This window comes from Arvicanthis niloticus, chromosome 6 (assembly GCF_011762505.2).
Source record: "Arvicanthis niloticus isolate mArvNil1 chromosome 6, mArvNil1.pat.X, whole genome shotgun sequence".
Classification (NCBI taxonomy): Eukaryota; Metazoa; Chordata; class Mammalia; order Rodentia; family Muridae; genus Arvicanthis; species Arvicanthis niloticus.
The window spans coordinates 17,212,801-17,238,467 of record NC_047663.1 but is presented as its reverse complement, the minus strand read 5'-3'; the positions used below and the strand labels follow the sequence as shown (position 1 = coordinate 17,238,467).

General features: G+C 42.5%; 1 protein-coding gene across 1 annotated transcript in view; it reads left to right on the top strand.

Annotated features, from left to right (window-relative positions):
• The window catches only part of Efcab3 (EF-hand calcium binding domain 3), a 428,239-nt gene extending 406,273 nt beyond the window's left edge, over positions 1 to 21,966 (top strand). The window contains 9 exon segments of the mRNA XM_076935627.1: positions 602 to 686; positions 2,942 to 3,018; positions 7,238 to 7,381; positions 9,671 to 9,742; positions 12,243 to 12,363; positions 15,151 to 15,332; positions 15,628 to 15,812; positions 19,020 to 19,142; positions 21,496 to 21,966. Of these exon segments, the coding sequence (XP_076791742.1) occupies positions 602 to 686; positions 2,942 to 3,018; positions 7,238 to 7,381; positions 9,671 to 9,742; positions 12,243 to 12,363; positions 15,151 to 15,332; positions 15,628 to 15,812; positions 19,020 to 19,142; positions 21,496 to 21,822 (1,316 nt within the window). The 3' untranslated portion in view covers positions 21,823 to 21,966.
• Positions 21,967 to 25,667: the final 3,701 nt, after the last annotated feature.

The window sequence follows — 25,667 nt, the reverse complement described above, 5'->3', positions numbered from 1 at the left end:
AGTTGTGTTTTAAGACTTACAGTTTTAATGTGTGTATAGACGAGCAAGTGCCCGTGGAGGCCAGAAAAGGGAGCTGGATCCCTGAGACTGAACTGTACAGAGAGTTGTAAGCAGCCATGTGGGTACCAGGAAACTGAGTCATCCTTAAGGGCAGTAAGAGCTCTTAACCACTGAGCCATCTCTCCAGTCCCAGCATTTATTTTTATCTAAGATCAAAGTGACATTACTGTAAACGTGGAGCTGTGACAAGAAATTGGGCTTATGGGTCTTCACATTAGAAGTCCCTTTCCATACAGCCTCCAATTTAGCATATAACTCTAGCTTGAATCTGCATGTGGTGCCATTCTTTGAAACCCTAGGCTTTCTAGTTCCAGGCCTTGAGCTGAGAAAAGAATGCAAAGAAATGAACGTAGAAACTGATGCGGTGGCACCTGCCTGCAATTCTAGTACTGGGAAGGTTCAGGTGGGAAGGACTGAGTTCTGGGCCAGCTGAACTACAAAGTGAGACCCTGTCTAAAGGGGGGAAAAAAGGAATAAATTAACGGATGTATGAACGAATGAATTTGTGAAGTGATCCCTTACTGTATCTTCTGGATTCCAGACAGAGTGACAGGCCACATGGCAGTTTCAGGAATTAAACCCTCAATGAAGCTGAAGCCCTTGAAAGCACCTGCCCTTCAGAGGAGGTAAGTATTAAAGTATGAACAGTTATACAGAGAAGTGTTCAGATAATGAATATTATAAATTACACCACAGAAACTATGATGAGATGAGTTAGCATATTCCAGTCTGTGATAAATTTACTTAAAAAATCTGACTTAAAGAGTTTGTTATATTTAATTTCTTTTGTCTATCTGCTCACATCCCAGCACCACAGCACACTTGTGGCAGTCGGAGGAAAGCTTGGAGGAGTCGGTCCTCCCGTTCCACTCTGTGGGCCCCCAGGAATCAAACTCAGATCCTCCAGCTTGGCAGCAAGCCCCTTCTTACTGAGCCATTCTGTTGTCTTTGTGGGAAGATTTTTTTTTTAATAAAAAGGGGGGAAATGAACATTTTTCATTGGCTAGAAAAACAGAATCCTTCCCATTCTCACAAAAGAAATCCAGAAAATTAGTCATGCATACCCCACTGTGATACACACAGGAGCTATGCCAGTTAGGAGCAATGCTTTCTCTCAGTCAGCTGCCAACAGACTCTAACAAGCACTAATGGCTGGGGGTGAGAACCCACGATCTAGTTATTACATAGTAAAAGGGAAACATGCACCTCTTTCCTGGCTGCCCACTCTCTTTACCACTTGGAGTGGTGTGTACCACTCTTGGCTTTAGCACTGCTAAAGCAATATGTTTTTGACATTTTGAAAGAAAGGAGAAAAATAACCTCGCAGCAGCCAAACCACAGGGATCCCTATAGTAGATGAGAGGCTGGACCGTGTTTGTTTCAAATAGGCAGTCCCATGATCCTCTGAAGTCCCATGATCCTCTGAAGTCCCATGAGCCTCTGAAGTCCCATGATCCTCTGAAACATTACAAAATGGACATTCTCCAGGGTTTAGTCCAAAATGAAGTTTGAAATGGTTCCACCGGTGCTTTATGTTTCTTGTAATTAACAAAAATCTTTCTCCACCTGGCCTTCTGCTTTCTTTGGGTTTTGAGAACATCATATCTGTGTGTCTGATTGCATCTTTTTTTTTCTGCTTACATCCTGCAAAGATAAACTATTTTTTACTCAGAAATGCAGCGAATACATAGTAACCTGTTTTCTGAAGTCTGCAGAGGTCAAGTTAGGCAATAAAGAGAAGAAGAAATTACTAACACAAAATGAAGAATTTGTGTTAGTAAAAGCTGAGAAAAAGAGAAGTTAGGTGTGATTTCATGCCAAAAAGTTGAGACTAGTACATCTTAAGACCCTATCACTTCCTTCTCTTCCAGGCTACTCTGAAAATAAGCTGAATCTAATACTCTAGAAAGTAACAAAGTAAACCATAGTGATTATATTGTTCAACCACAATAGTTATTATTCCTTCTAGTTTTGCTTTATTAGGTACTTCTTGTAAAACCACAAAAACAAAGGTTGGAGAGATGGCTCAGCTGTTATGAGCACTTGCTGCTCTTCCACAGGCATCTGGGTTCTATCCCCAGCACCCACATGGAGGCTCGCAACCATCTGTAAGACTCGAGTCTCAGGAGATCGGATGTCCCTTCTGACCTCCTTGAGTACCAGGCATGCACACAGTACATACAGGCAGGCAAGACACTCATATACATAAAATTATCAAATAAATCATCTTAAACATTTTAATTAAAAAAACAAAAATGAAAGATTCCATATTTTTTAAGCTTTTGTTACTAATATCAAAACTAAAGACATTTGAAATAAATTTTATAAGAGTTAGGTGTGTCTGCATGTCTATAATCCCAGTATTCAAGGAAGATAGAGCAGGAGATGGGAAGTTCAAAGTCATCCTTGGCTACATAGAGACTTTGAGATCATCCTGGGCTACATAGGATCCTGTTTCAAAAACTTTTTGATTATTTAAATTAATTTTCTATTAAATTGTACTTAATTAAAAGTAATTACATTCCACTTGTCACATTATAAGCAAAGCTAGTTGTGTGTATGTGCGTGTGTGTGTGTTCATAAATTATTGAAAATTTATACAAAGCATCGTAGAAGTATTAATATTTTCCCTCCTTTTCCAGATTTTACTTTAATGGATATGTGTAAGTTTTCCAGAGTTTCCAACTTTCCAGAACTATAGGGCAGTCTGTGGTTTCCCTCATCTTCTCTGGCCACCAGGCAGATGTTAGCAGGTGACAGGCTCTACTTAAGCACTGTGACTCTGGGCATACATGCTACAATGCTTGTCACCATTATAGTCAGCAAAGCTCGAAGATCTCACACGTGTGTTCAATCTGCCTCTTTCTGTGTCTCTTCTTAGAGATAAAGATTTTCGAGAATCTTTGTCAGGCCATTTACAACACAAAGAAACGAAGCTGAGCCCGGCACAACTGGAAGGTAATGACAATCACTCTAAATGTGGTTTTTTGGGTTTTTTTGTTTGTTTGTTTTGTTTTGTTTTGTTTTGTTTTGTTTTTTTGGTTTTTCAAGACAGGGTTTCTCTGTGTAGCCCTGGCTGTCCTGGAACTCACTCTGTAGACCAGGCTGGCCTCGAACTCAGAAATCCGCCTGCCTCTGCCTCCCAAGTGCTGGGATTAAAGGTGTGCGCCACCACTGCCCGGCCACTCTAAATGTTAAAACCTGAAACAGCCCTCCATACATCTGTGGGCTTCTGATTTATTTTTGAGACACGATCTCATTAGTAGAACTAAGGCTGGCCTGGAACTCATTGCCTAGCTCTGGCTGGTCTAGAACACATAGCAGTCCTGTCTTGGCATCCCAGGTGCTAGAACTGAAGGCATGTGCAGTTGCTTCCAGCTGATCTTTCTCTAATGCACACAGAGAAGAAATACCCTATCATTTAAGAAGGGAGAAATAAACTTTTTGAAAGTAATTTATTTAATTGTATTTTATGTGCATTCTTGTGAGTGTGTCAGATCCCCTGGAACTGGAGTTACAGACAGGCATGAGCTGCCATGTGGGTGCTGGGAATTGAACCTGGATCCTCTGGGAGAGCAGCAAATGCTCTTAACTGCTTGACCATCTCTGCAGCACAGAAATAAGCTTTTAATCAGGCATGATGATACATACCTATAACTCAGGAAGCTGATGCTTAATTCAAAGCCAGCTTGGCTTACATATCAAGATAAAAATAAATAAAAATAAACTGTTTGCTAGATTGAAGAGGGATTACTTCCAAATTGACATCTCAAGAATCTAAGTCACCCAGGTGGTAGTGGCACACACTTTAATTCCAGCACTCGGGAGGCAGAGGCAGGAAGATCTCTGAGTTCAAGGCCAACCTAGTCTATAGAGTAAGTTTCAGGACAGACAAAGCTACACAAAGAAACCCTGCCTCAAAAACAACAAGAAGAACAACAACAACAACAAAATTAAACAGTCATGGTTAAATATTCTTATTCAGATAACTATGAGAGTGGTAAGCAGCAAATCCAAGGTCACATATTAATCAACTAATTGAACTATATAAACACAAAGTGCCAGGATGCACCAGGGTGAGAGCACCTGTTTGTAATCTCTACATTTGGGAGGCAGAGGCAAGAGGATCACAAGTTTGAGGACAGACTGGTCTACAAAATGTTTGACAAACCAAGTCAGTTTTGTTCTCAAAAGACAATAATAAAATAAAATGGAAATAAAATGCTAGAATTTCTTAGTGACAGGAAAAAATAATGGTGAAATTTGGTACATTCTCTCTAGGTCACTGGTCCAGATAGCAAACATCTGTTTAAGCCAACAGTGTTCTAGGCATAAGAACATTAGACACATTCCTGTTCTGGAAGGAAATCTACAGGGAAAATATGTAGTTAAGCTACAAAATTATTTAGTTATTTAAATTAAATTGTAAGGTGACACAAGATATGAGAGAAGCATAGAAGCTATAGGACCATAACAGAGTATCCTGATCTGGTTGCTATAGGACTGTAACAGAGTATCCTGACCTGGTTGCTATAGGACTGTAACAGAGTATCCTGATCTGGTTGCTATAGGACTGTAACAGAGTATCCTGATCTGGTTGCTATAGGACTGTAACAGAGTATCCTGATCTGGTTGCTATAGGACTGTAACAGAGTATCCTGATCTGGTTGCTATAGGACTGTAACAGAGTATCCTGATCTGGTTGCTATAGGACTGTAACAGAGTATCCTGATCTGGTTGCTATAGGACTGTAACAGAGTATCCTGATCTGGTTGCTATAGGACCATAATAGAATATTCTGCTCTGGTTGCTATAGGACTGTAACAGCATCCCTATTTGGTCTTGTGAGGCAAAGAAGGGAGTCTAAAAAAAGCTAAATGATGAGCAAATCAGGGGGAGATGCAGAAGAATGTTCCAGGGAGAAAGAACAGAATCTTATCCAAAAGAAAGGAAAAGTATTATGCACCAGAAAACCTAAAAGGGACTAAAAGGATGTTTCGGGAGGCAAGAACACTTACTACTTATAAGGACCTGAATTCAGATCCTGGCACCCACATAAAGAGCTGTGCATGCCTGTCACCCCAATGCAGGGGTGAGGGAAATGGGGCAGAGCTTGCTGGATGCTGGGCTAGTTCCAGATTCAACGAAAAACTTGTCTCAAAGGATACGGTGGAATGCACTAGAGTGGAGTGCCTGTCCTCCACACTTGGAAGTGAGCATTTCCACAAACACACATGTGCATGCCCCACACTCTCACATGGAAAGAGGAGGAGGAGGAAGAGGAGGAGAAGCACCTTTGCCTGTTAATGACCTGAACTCTGTCCCTAAATCCTACATAGTGGAAGGAGAGAACTGACTCCTGCAAGTTTGTCTCTTAGCTCTGTATTCATGCCATGTCAAATCACACACACACCAACACATACAAACACACATATACATACATACACACATCCATCCATATTCGTATTCTCTCTGTCTCCCAGTATATGCATAACCCAGTTATTTACAGTTACTAAGAGCTAACAAGTCCCATGAGTAGTCCCTGTAGGATGAGAAAGCATGCAGATATCAAAGTATCAAATATAAACACTAGAAAATGTGGCAATTCCAGTATTCTTACAACTTTCCCATGAGGAGTTAATTTCTTCATTCTGCTTGTTGTATAATTACCTCAAAGTCTCCAACATCTCCTCTCTTTGCTTGCAAATGACTGCGCTTCCTACTTCCCTGCACAAAATTGAGTGGAATTTGCAAAGACTTCCCCCTCTGTGTGTCTCTCAGAGTTGAAGCCACACACTTTGTGTACAAAAGCATGTGTGGGGTGTGCACCTGCCAGAGGAAGATGCCCTGCTCTACCGTTCTTTCCCAGGTTCCTTTGAGGCAGAGTCTCTCATTGAACATGGCCTCACTGTTTCTCAGTGGCTGTCTAGCAAACAGCAGCAATCTCCCTGCCTCTGCTCCTCACCAAATGTAAGAGTTACATTGTAGATGGGCACATGCAGCTCTTATGTGGGTGCTAGGGATCCAAACTCAGATCCTTGGCTTGCACAGAATGTGCTCTTATTCACTGAGCCTTCTCTCCATTCCCTATCCTCCACTGTTTTGAATAGTTAGAAAAACAAGAGTAAACATATCATGATATGTTTAGCCCAATATAAAATAAACATCTATGAGTCTATACTGATTATCTTAGTTAGGGTTTTATTGCTATGAATGAACACCATGACTAAGGCAACAGCTTCAGAGGTTCAGTCCATTATTATCATGGCAGGAAACATGGCAGAGTGCAGGCAGGCATGGTGCTGGAGAAGGAGCTGAGAGTTCTGCTTCTTGATCTGCAGGCAGCCAGGAGAGGACTGGTTCTTCCTCCAATGAGGCCAGACTTACTAATAGTAGCACTTGCCATGGGCCAAGCATACTCAAACCATCACCCTGATATAAATAAATAGTGAATCTAGGAATATGGGTCAGTGGTAGAGCAGTTGCCTAGCATATATGAGGCCCTAGATTCAGTTCCCAGTATTGTAAAAAGAATGAAAATTAAGAATAATTTAATACTTAACACAAAGTGGAGACAAATGACCAAGTAATGGCAATAAAGGGGAAAATAGATAATATATATTTTTGTTTTGCTTTGTTTTCTTGCTACACAGGGTCTGGTATAATCTAGTCTGTCTTCAAACTCACTATGTAGTCAAGGCTGGCCTTGAACACCTAACCTTCCTGCCTCCAGTGTTTGCATTATAAGAATGTACGACCATGCCTGGCTCCATATTTGGCTTTTCTACCAATTGCTACTTGTTCTGCTGGATTCTATAATGCTTATCTTATTCTAGTTCAAATCCCAAGAAAAGACTGTATCTGTCTTTTCTTTTTTTTAATCTATTATTCATTTTCTCTCCATGTTTTTTTTCAGAACATAATCTTCAATTGGTTATGTGATCTCTCCTAGTCCTGTTAGCATATATATTTCTCCTTCCCCTTCCCCACCCCAATTTTCGACCCAGTCTTACTCTATAGCTCAGGCTGGCCTAGACATTACTTTTTAGCCTAAGTGGGCCCCAGACCCCCAGACAATCTTCTCACCACAGCTTCCAAGTACTAGTACTCTAGACTTGTGCCTAACTGTGTTTCTTCTTAAATAACTGTCCTAACTAATATAATTCCATTTCCTCAGCCTTCCACAATGCTTACAACTTCTTCACCAAGGATAGAACTGGCTGTATTGATTCACACGGATTGATGAGCACATTAGCAAAACTGGGAATGAATCTAAACACATATGATATCTACAATGAATTAAAATGTGCTGATCTTGACAGTGAGTATTTTCGCTTATTATTTTCTCATAAAATACTTTTATGAAGATCTAGTTTATCATATATCCTATTAGTTACCAAACTATAGCTCCAAACAAGAATAAGAATATCTCCCCTTATCTGCATTTTGCCTTCCATAGTTTCAATTAACTGGGTCAACTGTGGTCCAAAAATACTAGTATTTGTCTAAACTCTTTCAAGTGAAAAGAAGTGCTCAAGTTCTGTATGGTTCACCAAGCTAGATATGGTGGTACACACCTTTAATCCCAGTGCTCAGGAGGCAGAGCCAGGCAAGATGTCTGTGAGTTCCAAGCCAGCCTAGGCTACATAGAGAGACTATATCTGAAATATACACACACAGTATATTGTTATAATTGTTTTGTTGTTGTTACTGCTTCTAGTCTCTCATTGTGCCTACTTTATCAGATAAAGTTTATCTGTATATAGGAAGAGACATAAGTGATGCAGAATCATACTGTCCAGGGTGTGTAGGAGGCTTTTGGTTTGGTTTTGGTTGGTTTGGGGTGGTTCTAACTTGTTTGTTTACCAGGACAGGTTCTCATTCTGTGGCTCAGGCTGTCTGGGAATTCAAATTTTAACTCAAAGTCTATCACCCTGCCAAAGGCAGGCATTGTAGGCATGAGCCAGCACACTCAGATCTAGCCAAAGGTTTAAGGCTTTTAGGTCTTGGAATGTAACTTCTATATCCCCCATGGATGAGGGAACTACTATATTTTTGTGTGTTTCTCTTTAAAGATATCAGTTGGGATATATGTATGAGTAAAAAAATAATTTCTTGAAAAAATTTCGGGGTGGAAACCAAGAGTGACCATCTCTTCTTAATACCAAACTCAAGTATTTGTTATGATGCTCATTTTGGAGGATGCCTTGAAGTCACTGAGAGATAAAAGGGCATCAACAACAGCTTCACAGAGAGCAGAACGCCAAGAAAGCCCTAGTCTACTGCTTCCACGAGAACTGTAGCAATACGAATCTCCCTTCTATCCCAAGCCCACTGAATTTTAAATGCCAGAGAAATTTCATTAGTATTTTAAAACATACAGGTCATGGAATTTGTTTTCCTGTTTGGGGGGCTTTTTATTAGTAGTATTTGGCTTGATTTTTTAAAGCAGGGTTTCGATACATCCAAGACTAGCCTCTAACTTGCTGGGTAGCCGAGGTTAGCCTTGAATGGTTGAAATTTGCCTCTATCTCTCAAATATTATGGCATGACTAGAGTCCAAACTAATATGTTGTATGGGAAATGTTTTCAGCATGTTATTTTTTCTTGCCCCTTATCACCCAAGTACCAGTGAATCAAGGTCACCAGATAATTAAAGTTATCACTTGTTTCATTAAAGCTAGCACTTGTTTCCATTAACTCTGCCCAACTGTTTTATTCTTTCATAGCACATACACACATACCTCAAGTAGTACTTACTGTCTGTTTTGGGATGGGGACAGGGGAGGGGGGTTGGTTTCTCTGTGTAGCTTTGGCTGTCCTGGAGCTCACATTGTAGGCTGGGCTGGCCTCAAACTCAGAAAGCCTCTGCCTCTGCCTCTCTGCCTCCGCCTCCGCCTCTGCCTCTGCCTCTGCCTCTGCCTCTGCCTCTGCCTCAGCCTCAGCCTCAGCCTCAGCCTCAGCCTCAGCCTCAGCCTCAGCCTCCTCAGCCGCCTCAGCCGCCTCAGCCGCCTCAGCCGCCTCAGCCGCCTCAGCCGCCTCAGCCGCCTCAGCCGCCTCAGCCGCCTCAGCCTCCTCAGCCTCCTCAGCCTCCTCAGCCTCCTCAGCCTCCTCCGCCTCCGCCTCCGCCTCCGCCTCCGCCTCCGCCTCATACCTTAGCATTGCTTCTGTTGGCTATGGGAGACTACTATAATTCTATAAGATCAAGTCATAAAGACTGATAATAAATAGGATTATAAATTTAAGACCAGCATGGCTACATAGGGAGGCACTGACAAAATAATCTCTTTAAGGAGGACAGAAAGGAAACCCAAGTTTACCTAAGCATCTTCCCATCCCCAAATATGCTGATTTTTAAGTGTTAGGTGGCTCAGGGTACTTGAGCTTTTATACTTAACATATGAATGCATCTCAGCTCAGCATGTTAGCAGACAAGTGGAATCTCAACAAACCAGAGGCTGAGGCAGAAGGATTACAAACTTGCAGCAAGTCTAGGCTACACATAACAAGCTCTTGCTCCTCCCTCCTTTATAACTAAGTTATGTATTTAATATAACATATAAATAATGTTTAGAGACATTCTTGTTCTGAGCTCATATTCCTGTTGCAGGGGACGGTAAGATCAACTTCTCAGATTTTATAAATGTGCTGACAGATAAGAAACTCTTCCTCAAGGCTGTGGGTGAGTAGATGTCACTTAGAAGGCACATAGAAGAGAGATGATGTCACTTAGAAAGGTTGGGCAGCTCTTCCCACTGCACAGAAAACACTATCCCTGAGCCCTGCAGTCAGACAAATCAAGAAAGTAGACCCAGAATGGGCTTTTTCCTTGCATAGCTGCTACAAAATAATATTAAACAAACTGAGAGTATCAGATGCAACCTAAATATGTCAAGCAGCCCCTGCCCTCCAGCAGGGACACTTCTCTGTCTCTAATAAGAACAAAAGAAGTGACAGATTAGAGACTTTAGCTTTCCTTTCTTCTTTAATTTTTTAAATTTATTTTTATTTTCTGTGTATGGGTATCTTGCCTTGTATGTTTGTGTCAGATCACTTAGAACTAGAACTGCAGATGGTTTCTAGTATACATAGGTGCTGGGAATCGAACCCAGGTCCTCTGGAACAGTAATCATGCTCTTAACCACTGAGCCATCTCTAGAGCCCCTTGTTTTCCTTTTATAGTATTTTCGTTCTTAGCCAAGCACATGCACTACTTCCAAAAGCATTTCTTTTACCAAAAAAAAGAAAAGACAAAGAAAGGAAGAAGAAAGAAAGAGAGAAAGAAAACGAAAGAATAACTTTTTCTAGGGCTTAGAGAATGTACTGTTTCCATGCACTGCTGAAGCCTCTGCCCTCCGTGAGAGGCTGGGGGGTTAGAGAGCACCTTCATGCTCAATACTGTGCGTCCTGAAATTGTCATCAGTCTCTCATGCTCTGCTTCTGAACTTAACAGGCTGCCTCGGAAAGATCTAACCACTATTCATATCATATTCTCTAGGATTCCAGATCCCAAACCCCATGTGTAGCTTTGAAAACATGCCCATTCTCAAGCTACAGACCGTTCCTAAGACAGAAAAAAATGATGCTAGCAAACACTACAACAGTAATTGCCGGGAGCCTCGGCCTGGAGCAGGTTGAACTGAGACACAGAGTAGGACTCTGGTGTGGCTTTAAAGACTGATGGTCTCTGGACATTCTAGCGTTCTAACTATACTGAATGCTGTTGATAACTTCTAAAAAGTCCTAAAAAGCTTTCTTGCTCATTCTGAGGGTTAAAAGCCGATGGTTTAGGCGATTAACACCTGTAGCCTAATTGGGGGGGGGGGGGGGGAAGAGGTGTTAAGAAATGTAGCCTTTAGCCGGGCGGTGGTGGCGCTCGCCTTTAATCCAAGCACTTGGGAGGCAGAGGCAGGCTGATTTCTGAGTTCGAGGCCAGCCTGGTCTACAGAGTGAGTTCCAGGACAGCCAGGGCTACACAGAGAAACCCTGTCTCGAAAAACCAAAAAAAAAAAAAAAAAAAGAAAAGAAAAGAAAAGAAAAGAAAAGAAATGTAACCTTTGTTCTATCTCAGCAGGAATTGCTGGGCTCTAACTTTCAGCCTGCCAGTTGAAGTCTCTGGAAGAAAAAGGGACACTTTGAAAATTGAATTTAGCATTTATTTCTAAGTCTCTAATGTAGTAAAAGATTTCCTATGCAAGCTCTCTAAGAAAAAGGGGGAAAGTGGAATGACCCTAAGCAGGACAAGTGCTAAAAAGATGGGGATAAAGAGGAGAATACTAAGAAAAACTGGGGCAGGAGAATGAGTGCCAGAGAGAGAGAAAGAGAGAGACCTCTTCTCTTTGTCCTCAGCTCTTACACATCTTTCAAAATACATGCTCACATAGTTCATCACAAGTTTACACATAAATTCAAATCATAAATCGAATAAGAAGTTTACAACAGAGAATGTTTACATGCATATTCATTAGGAGTCTGGCAGAGTTCTTGTTGCAGTTTTGACTGTCAGAAAGGACCTAACAGAAGTTCCACTATAAAAGAGCTTAGTAAATACTGATATAAGTTTAGGAATTCTTATAGGATCATCATAAAGAATAGAGAAGTCATCTATTTGTCTGTATAGCACCACTACAAGACAGTACATCTTTGTAGATCTGCAGAGATCTGCTCAAAAAGGTGGGCTAATACCTAGTGATTGTTTTATATTTAATAATAATAGGTAAAGCATATTAATAGCAGGAATCTTTCCTAAAATGATTTTTTCATGGGTCCTGCCTATTGGAGAAAAATTGTTGTGGTTTTTTTTTTACCTACTAGTTATTAGCTTGTCCTATGATGGCTCCTGAGAGTTTCTCTGGAAAGTAATTTATTACACCCCCTTCATAGAACAAGACAATTATCTTTAACATACTGTACATGCAGTTGTTAAAAGTTCTGCTGTATTTACTTAGTCATTGAACTATGATTGTTTTGTCTACTTCATAACAAAATGACCTTTCTACCAAATAGAATGGATTTTTAATGTTTTGCCGTATTTCTAGTCCCTGGTTTAATATATATAAGATTGTATAATTATAAATCATAAATTTTATAATTTTATAATGATGTTATAAATTCTCAGTAAAATTTTAATAGACGGCTTGCTCAGAAGACATTTTGAAATCTCTCTTCTGTTTCCTCTATAGTTCCGGAAAAGAAAATATGCTTAGATTTAGCTAACAACCCAGGAATCTTATTGTTTGAAATCCTATCAAAATTTGTAGAGACCTCAGCCCTACACAGAAAGGATATAATAGAGCTAGTGAGGTAAGTGAGAGCACCTTCCCAGAGGCGTGCACTTACATCACCAACATCTTAGCCACAGAGCTCAGCCCAAAACAGAAGGCTGTATTCCACAACACTCTCACCTGGCTCTGAAACCATAAGACTGATGTCACACTCTCCCGAGGCTCCACTGTGGGCATACGACATCCAGAAAAACTTTAGCCATCCCTAACCCAAGACAGAGCTGCTGATGCACAGGTTAGCCCTTCCTTTACTTCTCGATTTCCTCACCTACAAAGTGGGAGTGCAAAAAGACCTGCCTAAAAGGGCAATTGTGGGAACGAAGCAGACTAACACAGATAATAAGTGTTACTCTCATACTGTGGAGACAATAAAATAAAGAGCAGATGCATATTACCTGATATGGTCCTCACTGAAAGACTGTCACCTGCATTTTACAAACAAAACATCTGGAAAGCATATCAAACACTTGCCCAAGAGTTGAGTGCTGCTGTTAGCACAGTGGCCCACACTCTCATGCTCCTGCACTGCCTCTCACTCCTACTAAGTGGACTGGACACCTTAGCTAATGTTGCTGGGTTTGTTGAAATTGATTGTGGTTATTTATTTATTTATTTTACAAGGTTGTTCTTTATCTGCTGAATTTCCAAACCCTGGGAAATAGACCCAAGATCCTGGAAGCTGCTAAGATCTTTACTCAATTTAGTAGGGGGGGAAATCTTCTCCAAGGTATACTGGGGCCAAACCATTAAAATACAAGATACCAGACATGGTGGTGAATGTTTTTAGCCCAGGACTTAGAAGACAAAGGCAGGTCAATCTCTGTGAGTTCAAGGACAGCCTGGTCTACATAGCAAGTTCAAGGACAACCAGAGCTACACAGTGAGATCCTGTCTTAAAGATAGATAAATAGATAGATAGATAGATAGATAGATAGATAGATAGATACCAAAAAAGCTTTTAAAAACTAGGTTGGGTATTGGGTTTTGTTTTTGTTTTTGTTTTGTTTTCTTTTGTTTTGTTTTTGGTTTTTCAAGACAGAGTTTCTCTGTGTAGCCCGGCTGTCCTGGAACTCACTCTGTAGACCTGGCTGGCCTCAAACTCAGAAATCCGCCTGCCTCTGCCTCCCAAGTGCTGGGATTAAAGGTGTGCACCACCACCGCCCGGCTGGGTTACACTTCTGATTGAGCATTACCAAACTTATAAAGCCTTTGATTAACATTTTTAAAAATTGTATAAGCGCAAAAAGGAAAAGGGAACATGGGATGGGGTTTTCTAGGGAGGGGAAATGGGGAAAGGGGATGGCATCTGAAATGTAAATAAAATATAAAGAACCCTAAGTTTAAAAAAAAAATCAAGTTATATAATAAGAAATCCCTATTACAGTACCAGCAGATTTCTCTCCAGAAATTTTACAAGCCAAGAGAGAATGGAATGATTTGTTGAAAGGGAATACTCACCAACCAGAAATTCTATCCCTAGAAAAGCTGTCCTTCAGAAGTTAAACAGAGAGAAGAGCTTTCTGAGACAGCCACTGAAGGAATACATGCCACCAAGCCTGATAACTGGATTCAATCCCGGGGACCCACATGGTGAAAGAAGTTAACTTCTTCAAATTGTCCTCTGACCAGCATACACAGTGTACTAGTGCATATGTGCACACATTCACGCACTCACGCACTCACACACACAGAGAGAGAGAGAGAGAGAGAGAGAGAGACACATACATACATACATTAAAATAAATTAATAAATGTAACAATGTCAACAATTATAAAAAGAGATCAAAATAGTCATTATGTAAATTATAAAGGAATTAGTTTAACAAGAGAAAGTCAGAGCTGGGGCTGGGGCTCAGAGAGAGCTTGGCTGGCTGCCATTCACAAGGCCAGTCCTCCACACTGGAAAAGTTGGTCATAAGCTTCCCCAAACAAACATTAAAAAGGGACAATAAGTCTGGCTACGTAGCTGAGTGGCAGAATGCCTCCCTAACAAGCACAAAGGCCAGCATTTGATCCCAGAGCAAACAAAACCTTCAAAGGATACAAATGAGCATAACTTTCTAGGCAGGCATGGTAGCTCGTGCTGTGATCCCAACAGTCCAGAGTTTGATGCAGAAGGGACACCATGAGTTCTAAGACAGCCTAGGCTACAAAGTGAGACCCTGTCTCAAAAAAGGGAAAAAAAAAAGAATTCCATTTTCAAATCCAACACAAAGTATTATTACAGTCTAGGACATTTTCTTCAGTAGTATAGCCATATAGCCACTAGTAAAGATCCCACGCTCTTGGAAATAACCCCTAGCCAGGACCCAGGTAAGCAACCATAACAATACACACTGAGTTCTCAAGCCTGAAAGAAAGAGAGGGGAGGAAGGTAAGGATGAGGAATGGTGGGAGGGGGGAAGAGAGAAAGAATAAGGAAGAAGATGGGGAGGGAAGGAGGAAGGGAAGGAGGGAAAGAGGGAGGAGGGAGGGAGGGAGGGAGGGAGGAAGGGAGGGAGGGAATGAAGATATACAAGAGGGAAGACATGATAGACGAGGGATAAAGAGGGAGGAGAAAGGGGTTCTGGGGAGCCAGAGAGAGCAGGAGAGGGTAATGGAGTGAGAATAATGAAAATACATCTAATGTATGAAGTTGTCATAATGAAAACTATTATTATATATGACCATCATATGCTAATAGAACTTTTCAAATAGATTTAGGATAAACTTAATCAACATTTATTAACCTGCAGTTTAATTTTCTTCTTTTTGTCCCGCTAGTTCTTTATATCCATTTCTGAATTCCTTGTATTCTCTTTTTAAGCTATTTCCGAAAAAAGTTCCAGGAGAGCAACTCAGAACTACTGTGGAATTCGTATGGGAGAAGGGGCTTGAAGACAGAGATCTGCTCTCCCCCTCGCTCAAGTACCGCGGCCTTTGCCAACTCTGCCAGGATCTCCATAATGAAAGAAAGGGATTTGTATAAGTTTCTTGAAGCGCTCAAACGTAAGAGCCCTTTTCCCTCTCCACTGTTACACACTGACTTCAGAAGTGAACACCAGGACCAAGAGCAGGGCTAAGTAGCTGCTCTCTGTCACACAAATGCCATTTGGAAGCAGAGCCCACTGACGGAGCCCTCAGACACGGGTGAAGCCTGTGGGTGGCTGTGGACTGAGAGCATGAGCCTGGGGCAGAGGAACCAGGCCACAAGGAGAACAGATAAGAGAGGCTCTGCACGCTCGTCGATGTTTGTAATTTTTACATTATTTGTAATGTCCTTTTTGTTTTTTATCTTTTGTAGGGTGTAATCTCCGTACAGATAGCCCATACTCAAAAATACCCGTGTTTCCATTGTTTCCTGATGTGGATGGTGTGGTGATGGGAAAACCGTTCAAAGACACACAGAAATTAGAAATGCTAAGGAGAAAAGAGCCTCTGTCTTTCTTTGAGGACTATTTTTTCAATAAAAAAGATTGGAAAGCACAGGTGAGCTTTATCCTGTTGTTATAGCTAATGTAAATTATTTTACTTGTAAAAAACTAACTCATGTTTTCATTACAAGTATTGGGCAGTATCTTGGGGGATTGTAGTTATTGTTTTGAGGCGTTTGCTTGGGTTTGGATGAGGAATTTTAGAGACAAGGTCTCACGTAGCCCAGACTGGCTTCAAACTTGCTCTGTGGCCAACAAGGACTTTGAACTTAGGTATAACAATTTCAACAAAATAGTTTGATTTACTGAAAATAACAAACCTAGGTTTGGAGTTGGGACGAGAACTCTAAGAACAACAGGTAACCAAACATGGAGGTTCATTCCTGCAATTCCAACACTGAGGACGCTGAAGCAGAAAGATAGCAAAGAGTTCAAGGTTAGCCTGGGCTACATGATGAGTTTTAGGCCTGTTTGAGCTACAGAGTAACATCCTGTCTTTAAAAAAGCCAAAGCAGAAACAAAAAAACCAAAACACTAAAAGTGTCCACATCCACTTGTGTTGCTCTCCCAGCAACTCATCAAGCAGAAGCTGAAGTTTCCACTCTGTCCACCAGCTCCATGCTGGCCAGACTCCGTGGGATGGAAGGCCCATGTCAGTGGAGAATGCTCTGATGGAGGGATCATCCTGTCTCCCACTAAAGCCTTACCTGTGATCTCAGCTATGTCTTCTCTCCCTACATCACTGATGAGATGCCTCTAGTCAATTTGCTGGGACACACTTTACTATATAAAGTCTCATGCTTCCAGATAGTCTGAGAAGTTCTGGCCTTACCCCCCAGTTTGTTGTAAGCCTTCCAGTGTGAGCACCAGGACTGAAATTTACCTGGAACAGAGCCTGGTGTCCTGGCATGGCACTTCACGCCTGTAATTGCAGAAGTAAAAAGGTAAGGCAGGAGAACTGCCATGAGTTCAAGGCCAACCTAAGCTATGCAGTAAGTTCCAGATCAACTAGGCTATACAATAAGACCCTGTCTCAAAAAATAAACACACAAGGCAGACCCTGGCTTATAGAAGACGCACTACTCTTGTTTGTTCCTGTTTGGTTTTGTATTGGGCATAGAACCCATATGCTAAGTATGCTTTACCACTGAGATATACTCTATCCCCTTTAGATAAAAGAAAATTACAATACAACTTATTTCCTGAGTGCACGTTATATGCCAGATTGTTTCTCATCAGAGACTGACTCATCTGTCTTAGCAGCAATGCCATCAATGACTTCTTCTTGCTTCTGCTTTTTCTTTTTCCTTCTTGATACATTTTCAGCCAAAACAATTCTGTTAACATTAACTTGAAATCTCCCAGCTGAGCTTTTCAAATAACACAGAGAAAAAATAATACTGCCACCCAGAAACTGAGGCAGAGAGTTCACAGGTTCAAAGACAACTTTCCAGGCAGTGTTGGAATGCACCCTTAATCCCAGCACTTGTGAGGTAATGGCTGGCTGATTTCTGTAAGTTCGAGGCCAGCTTGATCTACAAAGTGAGTTTCGGACAGCCAGGTCTACACAGAGAAATTCTGTCTCAAAACAAACAGACAGACAGACAGACAGACAGACAGAAGAGAGAGAATTAACATCATTCCTCTGGCCTCTGCATGAATGTCATGTAGACACACAGGCACACAGATATGCACACAATATCAATCAATGTAATATTAAAACAAATTTTTAAAGCATCACACAGAAAACTATATAAAGAATACAGGGGAGACTTTTGGCCTTGGGAATCAGAGGAAAATGATGGGTTAAAGGATGGGGAAATCACAACATGGAGAGAAGAGTTAAGAGAATTCATACTAGACAGCTTTAGTGGAGACCAGGTCAGCCACTGTCAGTCTGAAGTCCGGCTTCCCAGCAGCCACTTGGAGTGTTAACAGTGAATGAATGCCAAGTAGATTAGGCCATAAGCATGTCCAGAGAAAGCGAGCAGTGTCTGTGCCCAATGTCCTTTAGCATTGTCCAGCAGCCCAGCAACAGGAAGAACAGACGCTGTTGCCTGTGGGAAGTCTGGAAGTTACAGACGTTACTTCTGTGGAGGGCACCTTCCTGTCGCTACCCATTCCGGACCCGCAGAAAGGAGCGACACGACACGAGATTCTTCCCAACGCAGTTTACTCAGGAACCTTTTTACAATATCTCTCTGGAAGCCCCAGATCCCAGTTCCACTTTCCCTTTTATCCCCATGCCTGGTCACTCAGAGCCTGCCACGTGAACACACACCATTGGCACACGTCAAATGGCCTGATTCTGCATGGCAGCGAGTCTGCGCAGTAGTTCTGCAGATGTGGCTCTGACAGGGTTGTGTGAGGAAGTCAGGCACCATTCACAAAACCCAGCAGGTGCCATTCATAAACTTAGGTGGGTGCCATTCATAAACTTAGGCGGGTGCCATTCATAAGCTTAGGTGCCATTTTAGCTGGCCGCCACACCTGCTCCCCACACCTTCCTCTTTAGTTGTTTGCAGCAGCTTGGGGTCAGGATGGAGCTGGCCCCTCTCCACCCTCCTTATCCACTCTGCACATGAACTGTCTGGTCAGTGTTTGTCTTATAAGCAGACTTCGTTATTGTTACTATTTCAGTGGGTTTACTAAATTCCTATTTGCACATATACCATGCTAGCTGTTCCAGCACAACTGACAGATAGTTTGTTGACAGCCTTATAAATCATACACAAGCTGGGTAGTGATGGCGCACACCTTTAATCCCAGCACTTGGGAGGCAGAGGCAGGCAGGCGGATTTCTGAGTTCGAGGCCAGCCTGGTCTACAGAGTGAGTTCCAGGACAGCCAGGGCTATACAGAGAAACCCTGTCTAGAAAAACAAAAACAAACAAAAAAAAGATAGATAGATAGATAGATAGATAGATAGATAGATAGATAGATAGATAGATATCATATACAAATCCTCTTATGAACACAAATTCTGTTTTGTGTTGTGAAACAGTGTCACACCATAGCCCCAGGCTGGCCTGGAACTCACGTCCCTTTTCTTGCTGCAGAGTCCCAAGAGCTGGCATTACAAGCACCATTATGCCCAACTTCCTACTAATACCACTCCATTAGTATGTCCTTTTATAACTGATGTCTAAAGTTAGCATGCAAAGTAATGGGTTCCACTGTGACATTTTACACCCATGCATAATTATGCCTTTGTTATATAATTCAAACTAAAATGTATTACTAAATTTTTTATGTGCATAAAGGCCGCGAATGTGAAACCTCTCAAGTCTGCCTCAGGCTATTCGGATGACATCTTAGCCATTGACCACCTATTCAAGAAGAAGCAACATTGGACTGTGTCTGATGCGGCTGCTCTCAAACAGCATGTGAGTGATCACAGGCAAACACCTTGCCCAGGCTGCACTGTCAAAAGTATTTTCTACTGGGAAGACTCTGCCTCTAAAATCAAACAAAAATATTCACTCTACAGTGAGACAAGATGAGCTAGCTGAAGCATGCCCAGAACTCATGGGAGATAGCATCACCTGAGATTCAAGGAGTGGGGGTTGGGGGAGGGGCGACCCAGAGCTGCAGGGATTGAAGGTGTCCTTTGTAATAACGTATGGAAGCAGCAGCATGGAGAGCATGATTAGCATCACATGCTGAAATGGGGGTGGGATGGAGCAAGTGCATCCTGGTCCTTATCCATGGGGTTGTTAAGAGGCTGGGCTACAAAAGTAGCCAGGGAGTGCAGAGTTGGGGTTAAAAGTGTGCATTGTGGAGCCTCTCCAAAGTCTGTGTACACAAGCGTGTGAGTACGTGTGTGTGCCAGAGATCAGCCTCAGCTGTGGTAGTCCAAGGATTCTTCGCTTTTCTTGGACAGCAGTCATCAGGCTCCCAATGCTTCTTACCCCCAGCTTTCAACAACCCCCCCCCCCATACTCAACCCCTAAATGTGTATCCAGGAGTAATGAGATTAGGAGACATCACAGAGGGAAAAGCACAGCTACCACTCTATGAAAGTGTGAGGACGTGGACAGTAGCAATGTGCTGGGGCGTGCCAGAGTAAAGAGTGAAAAGCAGCGGCCAGTGACTCGTTAGCACATAAGCATGCAAGTCAAGGAGGCTGCCTGTGCCCAGAGACCTCCAGCGTCAGCATCAGCACCAGCTTGAAAACATCATTTGTTTAGTCTCCCACGAACTCAGCCAGAGAAGAACAGCAGGGATCTCTGTGTCAGGTGAAGTGAGCTAGGGTGAGCACATGGGTAATTTCGGACTTTGTTTAGCAGTAGCCACTTACATGCTGATAACTAGTTTGCCCCAGCCTGGACCTCTTTCCTGTACACTGGCCCTCTCTCACTCACCACCTGATAAGCATTTCCCCCTAGATGCTAATATGACACATGGAGCTCAGCCCACCCCATGCTTGCTCTCATCCCCATCAATCTGGCTCTACCCTGAGGATGCTGTATCTCAGGGGGTATCACCATTTACTCAGTCAACTCATTCCAGGATGCTTTCCAAGTCTGTTCCCTGCACTCTCCCTGTTCTCTCTGACTGAGTTGAGCCCTTCCCTAAGAGTTACCTGGTCATCAGCCTCCAGTCTGGTGGTCCTCAGTTCTGCAGCTTTTTCTCTCCAGCCATTTGCCTGCCCCTCAGCTAATGATCTAACATGAAGATGTAAACATGCCGTTGTCCTGCTTAAAGATACATGCTTGAGCTGAAGTTATAGTTCAGTGGTAGCACTCTTGCCTAGCATAGACAAGGCCCCTTGGATTAGTCCCCAATTCTGGGGACTAGGAAAGATGGATGCAGTAAACACTTTCAAGCAGCACCCCAGAGACAGAAGCAGGAGGATTACAAGTTGGAGAGCAGCGCGAGTTACTGAGACTTCCAGTTCTCTACTGGCAGAGTTTTCTACTCTGCATAGCTGAAGGATTTATCTCTTGCTGCTTAGAACCCAGCTCCCACAGACAGCATGCTTTGTGTGATGGGCTCTCCTCCACCACACCAAATCTGCTAACTCAGAGTTACTCCAACATCACTTCTCTTTCCCTCACGTTAACCCTGACATTCCGGCAACAAGATGCTCCATGCTCGCCCTGTCCAGAATGTTTATTTTCTTTAAGCACTTGCTTTTCTGGCCTCTTCTTCCTGGGAATCCTTCCCACCATCACCCTCAACCCTCAGCTTTAAAATCCTTAAGGATTTGTTCAGCTCATCTTCTCTCAGGTCTTCTTCTCTTTCTGTCTTAGGCTGTGTCAGGTACCTACGTACCCTAACTTAGCCACACACTGCTTCCTGTCTTAGTCCATTCTGTTCTAGTAGGTTTATGAGTTTTATGAATAGTTTATCTCAGCACTCAGAAGGCAGAAGCAGGAGGATCGCTCCAAGTTCTAGACCAGTCGGAACTATAGAGTAAGACTTTGTATAAAAATTACATTACTCTGTAACTCTGGTTGTCCTAGAACTCACTATGTGAACCAGGCTAACCTTGAACTCAGAGACCCACCTGCCTCTGCCTCCCAAGTTCTGGGATCAAAGGTGTGCGCCACTCTCTACCCAGCTTTCAGGTGATACAGTATGATTATCACCAACTCCTAGCTCCCACGCAACCCCATATGGAGTCTCAATGACTTTCACTTTTGTAACTCTGGGGCCACCAATAATTATGGTTTGTAAATTAAAGATAGTTAAGGTAGCTACTACACTAAGTTAATATCTGCCCTCTCACTGCAGGTAAAGAGGGCCACAGATAGTTATCACTTAGGAATCGCCCTTGACCACCGGAAAGAAATGCTAAACCTCTGGAAGAAGATCCGGGGGGATCTGATTGGGATCGAAAGCAACAATGAATCCTTTTACAACACCTTTTCCACCTACACCTGGTCCTGGAACGTCTGCCAGGAGCTGCTGTCCGCTAAGGACTTGCGGTTGCATGACGCCAGCATGAACAAGACCTCCCCCTCCAACTCTGGATTTTCTTCGCCGTCAGACCTCAGTGAGACTGACCTGGAGACAGGAAGGAAGAGGAAACGGAAAAGTTTCAGAGGGTTTCGGCAATGAAAAGCCTACGTTTTCTAAACAACTCTTCGAACACTGCTTTCCATAGTAATCAAAATTATGGTTTCTTGCTCTTATCCACTACATTCTTGGCAGGTGGAAATGTTGACATCTTTTGGATTCCGACCAGTAAAAACCTTTAAATCACAGGATGTTTTCTCTTTCTGTGGTTTCTCTTTCCCTATTACTAGAGCTAGGCATTCTCTGCTACTCCCACTTGGCTTAAAACAACCAAGAAACCAGCAGAAAGTGGGGAAAGTTGGCCTGGCTTCCTAAAGGCCCTCCCTTTAGGGCCTTTAGTGGGGTTTCTGACACCAGATTCAGAGGATTGCAGTTGCAGGGAATACTAGCAGCACACCCTCTGCCTGTACCATGAAGAACCTCCCTCCGAGAAGTTTTGGAATTCCTAAGGCACACCTTTCACTCAGCCTGCTCCTGCAAATAACAGCTCACTCATTACATTAAAGACACATAACTATATGGAAAATATAGGTACCATCGTGTTCTGTGCATGTATGTGTGCTGCATGTGCAAGTGTGCAAATGTGTGAGTACACTCGAGTGTTCTCGCCCATGCTGGTGTACGGAGCAGAGAGGCTGATGTCAGGGCATCTTCCTCGATGGCTTCTCTGTTCTGCTTTTTGAGACAGGGTCTAACACAGAACCTGGGGCTCACCATTTCTGTTACACTCTGGTCAGTGGGCCTCCAGAATCTGCCTGTCTCTGTCGCCACCTCAGTGCTAGATTTATAGCCACAAGCCATCATACTCAACTTTCTCTCTCTTTTTTTTTTTTTCTTTTTTTCTTTCTGGTTTTTCGAGACAGGGTTTCTCTGTGTAGCCCTGGCTGTCCTGGAACTCCCTCTGTAGACCAGGCTGGCCTCGAACTCAGAAATCTGCCTGCCTCTGCCTCCCAAGTGCTGGGATTAAAGGTGTGCGCCACCACTGCCCGGCAACACTCAACTTTCTCTGAGGGTGCTGAGGACTGGAACTCAGGTCCTCAGCTCACACAGCAAGCATTCCGAGCATCGAGCTATCTTTTCACACTGGGATGTTGTAGTTACTGTTGATAAAACTCAACTGTCCAGAATTTACTATCTTAAAAATATTTATGTATCATTCTGCTTCTTAGTTCCTTTCATTCTTAGAGTCTTTGGATATTCTGAGGTTTTTGACGGTTTATCTAAGGGAGGCACACTAATTTGGAATTCTATGAACACTAAGTCTACATTAACCATTCGATATATTATCAGGATGACAAAAGTGTTTTATTTCCTCTACAGATTCTCGTCTGTCTGTCTGTCTGTCTATCTGTCTCTGTCTCTGTCTATTTCTTTCTGTCTATCTCTCTCTGTATATCTCTGTATGTGGGGGAGGAGTGATGGACTCATTCAGCCCTGGCTAGGTAGCCTCAGGCTTGATAAATCAGCAATTATAGTCTTGAATTTCCTGATCCTCTTGGCTCCAATTCCTGAGTGCCAAAAATGTGGAGCTTACAGCTGTGCCCAACTATGCCAGTTTATGTGGTGTTGCGCACCAAAACTAGGGCTTCATACATGTTGGACAAGCACTGTGCCAACTGAACCACAACTGAAAGCTTGTTAATTCGTACTGATCCTCTTGTCCTCCCTCTGCCCTCCCTGGGTAACCATGGCTGACCTGGAACTCACTCTCTAGATCAAGCTAGTTTAGAATTTCCAGCACGTATCATGCTTCTGACTCCCAAGTGCTAGGATTATGGTTGTGTGCCATCATGCCCTAATTCTCCTCTAAAGTTGATAAACTGTATCATCAACTACCTGAAACACTTCTCTGAGAAACTGGTTTGGAGGTATGTTGTGAAGCCCTACACAGAACAGATTCTTTAATCATTACTTAATCATTATTCTAGAAAGTAACCTGATCTGGGAAAGAAACCAAACATGGTAGCTCACACACCTGTAATTCCAACTCACTGGGCAGCTGAGGCAGGATTGAAAGAGCCCAAAGTCAGTCTGGGCTCTATAAGAGACCCTACCTCAAAAGACCAGAGCTGAAGGATGCTTTCAACACTGGCGAAAAGAGAACACTGGAAGAACAGATTCTGTTGTGTTTTCAAAGATTCCAGTCAGGAGCCTAGGCTGTCTTCAGACTCCCAATCCTCCTCCTCCTGCTTCACAAGCTCTGTACACCAACCGTGCCAGGCTACAGTGCAAAAATAAAAAATGCCAAGAAAAGGCAGCGAAGACAGAGAGGACTCCCAAAACTACTGAAACTGCCTTGAAGTAATTTTGTTACCTTGAATATTCAAAAGTCTAGCTGGTGACCTGGCTCAGTGGGAGGCACTGAGCATGTGCAGAGCCTTAGAAGCAATGCTTAGGGCAAAAATCCGAATCTGTTCGAAATCTAGGGACATTATCACTTGCCTATATGCCTAAATACAAAAAGCTGAGGCAGGAGGATCAATTGAGCCTTTATTTATTTATTTATTTATTTATTTATTTATTTATCTTCTTTTTCCCCCCTTAATTGAAAATAGTTTATGTTTCGTTCAAAATATCCTGAATACAGTTTCCCCCCTCTCCACTCCTCTCAGTTCTCCCCACACACACACCGCCTCTTCTCCCATCCAGATCCACCTTCTTTCTGACTCTCATTAGAAAAGACTTCTAAGCAATAACAACAAAATAAAATATAAAACAAAAAACTATCGGTGAACAAGACAAAACACAAAAAGGAAAAGAGCCCCAGGAGAAGGCACAAGAAGAATCAGAGACCCACCCATTCACACACACAGGAGTTCCATAAAAATACTAAACTGAAGCTGTAATTTATACACGGAGGACCAAGCACAGACCCTGCTGCTTCAGTCTCTGTGAGTTCCTGTAAGCTTTGCTCCGTTGATTCAGAGGGCCTGGTTCTCCTGGTGTCCTCCATCCCCTCTGGCTCCTACACTCTTTCTTCCTCCTCTTCCCCAGGGGTTCCCTGAGCTCTGAGTTGATGGATGGAGACATCCCATTTATAGCTGTGTGTTCCAAGGTCTCTCTTTGTGTCTGAGCCCAATAATTTTAACATTGTCCTGGACAACACAGTAAGACCTCAATCTCAAAACATAAGTCTGCAGGATGGCTCAGTGGGTGAAGGTGCTTGCCACTAACCCTGAAGAACTGAGTTCAATCCCCAAAATCTATATGATAGGATAAAACCAGCTCCTGCAAGTGGTCTTCTGACCTCTTGCATATCCAGTAACTAAATAGGTACATAGATATAATTTTAAAATTAAAAATAAATATTATTTTATGGCTATACTTTTGGGGAAGACATTGATAAGTACCCATATTTTCTAACCAAAAGGTAAGATTTTAAGGTAAGTTTTAAGAAAATATTTATACATAACTGTGTATGTTACAAACAGAATGTCTGGGAATATAGAATTAGAAGCTAGGCATAGTGGTGCAGGCCTATAATCCCAGCACTTTACAGAGACCAAAAGAGTTCAAGATCGTGCTACAGTGTGACAAATTCACAGCCAGCCTAACGTACACAAGGTCCTGTCTGAAAAGAAAGCATAATATAAAATATTAGGATTACTGCAGTTTCTTTGAATCAGTGAGATACAGGACAAGATATTTTCAAAGAGTTCTGATAGAAAAAAAAATGTAATCTGCAGGACACTCCCATCTCCCCGTTACACCGTTTCAGAATACATATGACAATATCAAGAGACACCCCTCTGCTGGGATACGTACCGGGACAGGCATCCATCCATTCTCTCACCAGCTTGCTAAATTGTGTGCTGTGTGCCAGACCCTGTTCTAGGATCTAGATCTGTAGCAGACAGAATTCCTGACTTGCCCGGGTCTTAGTAACA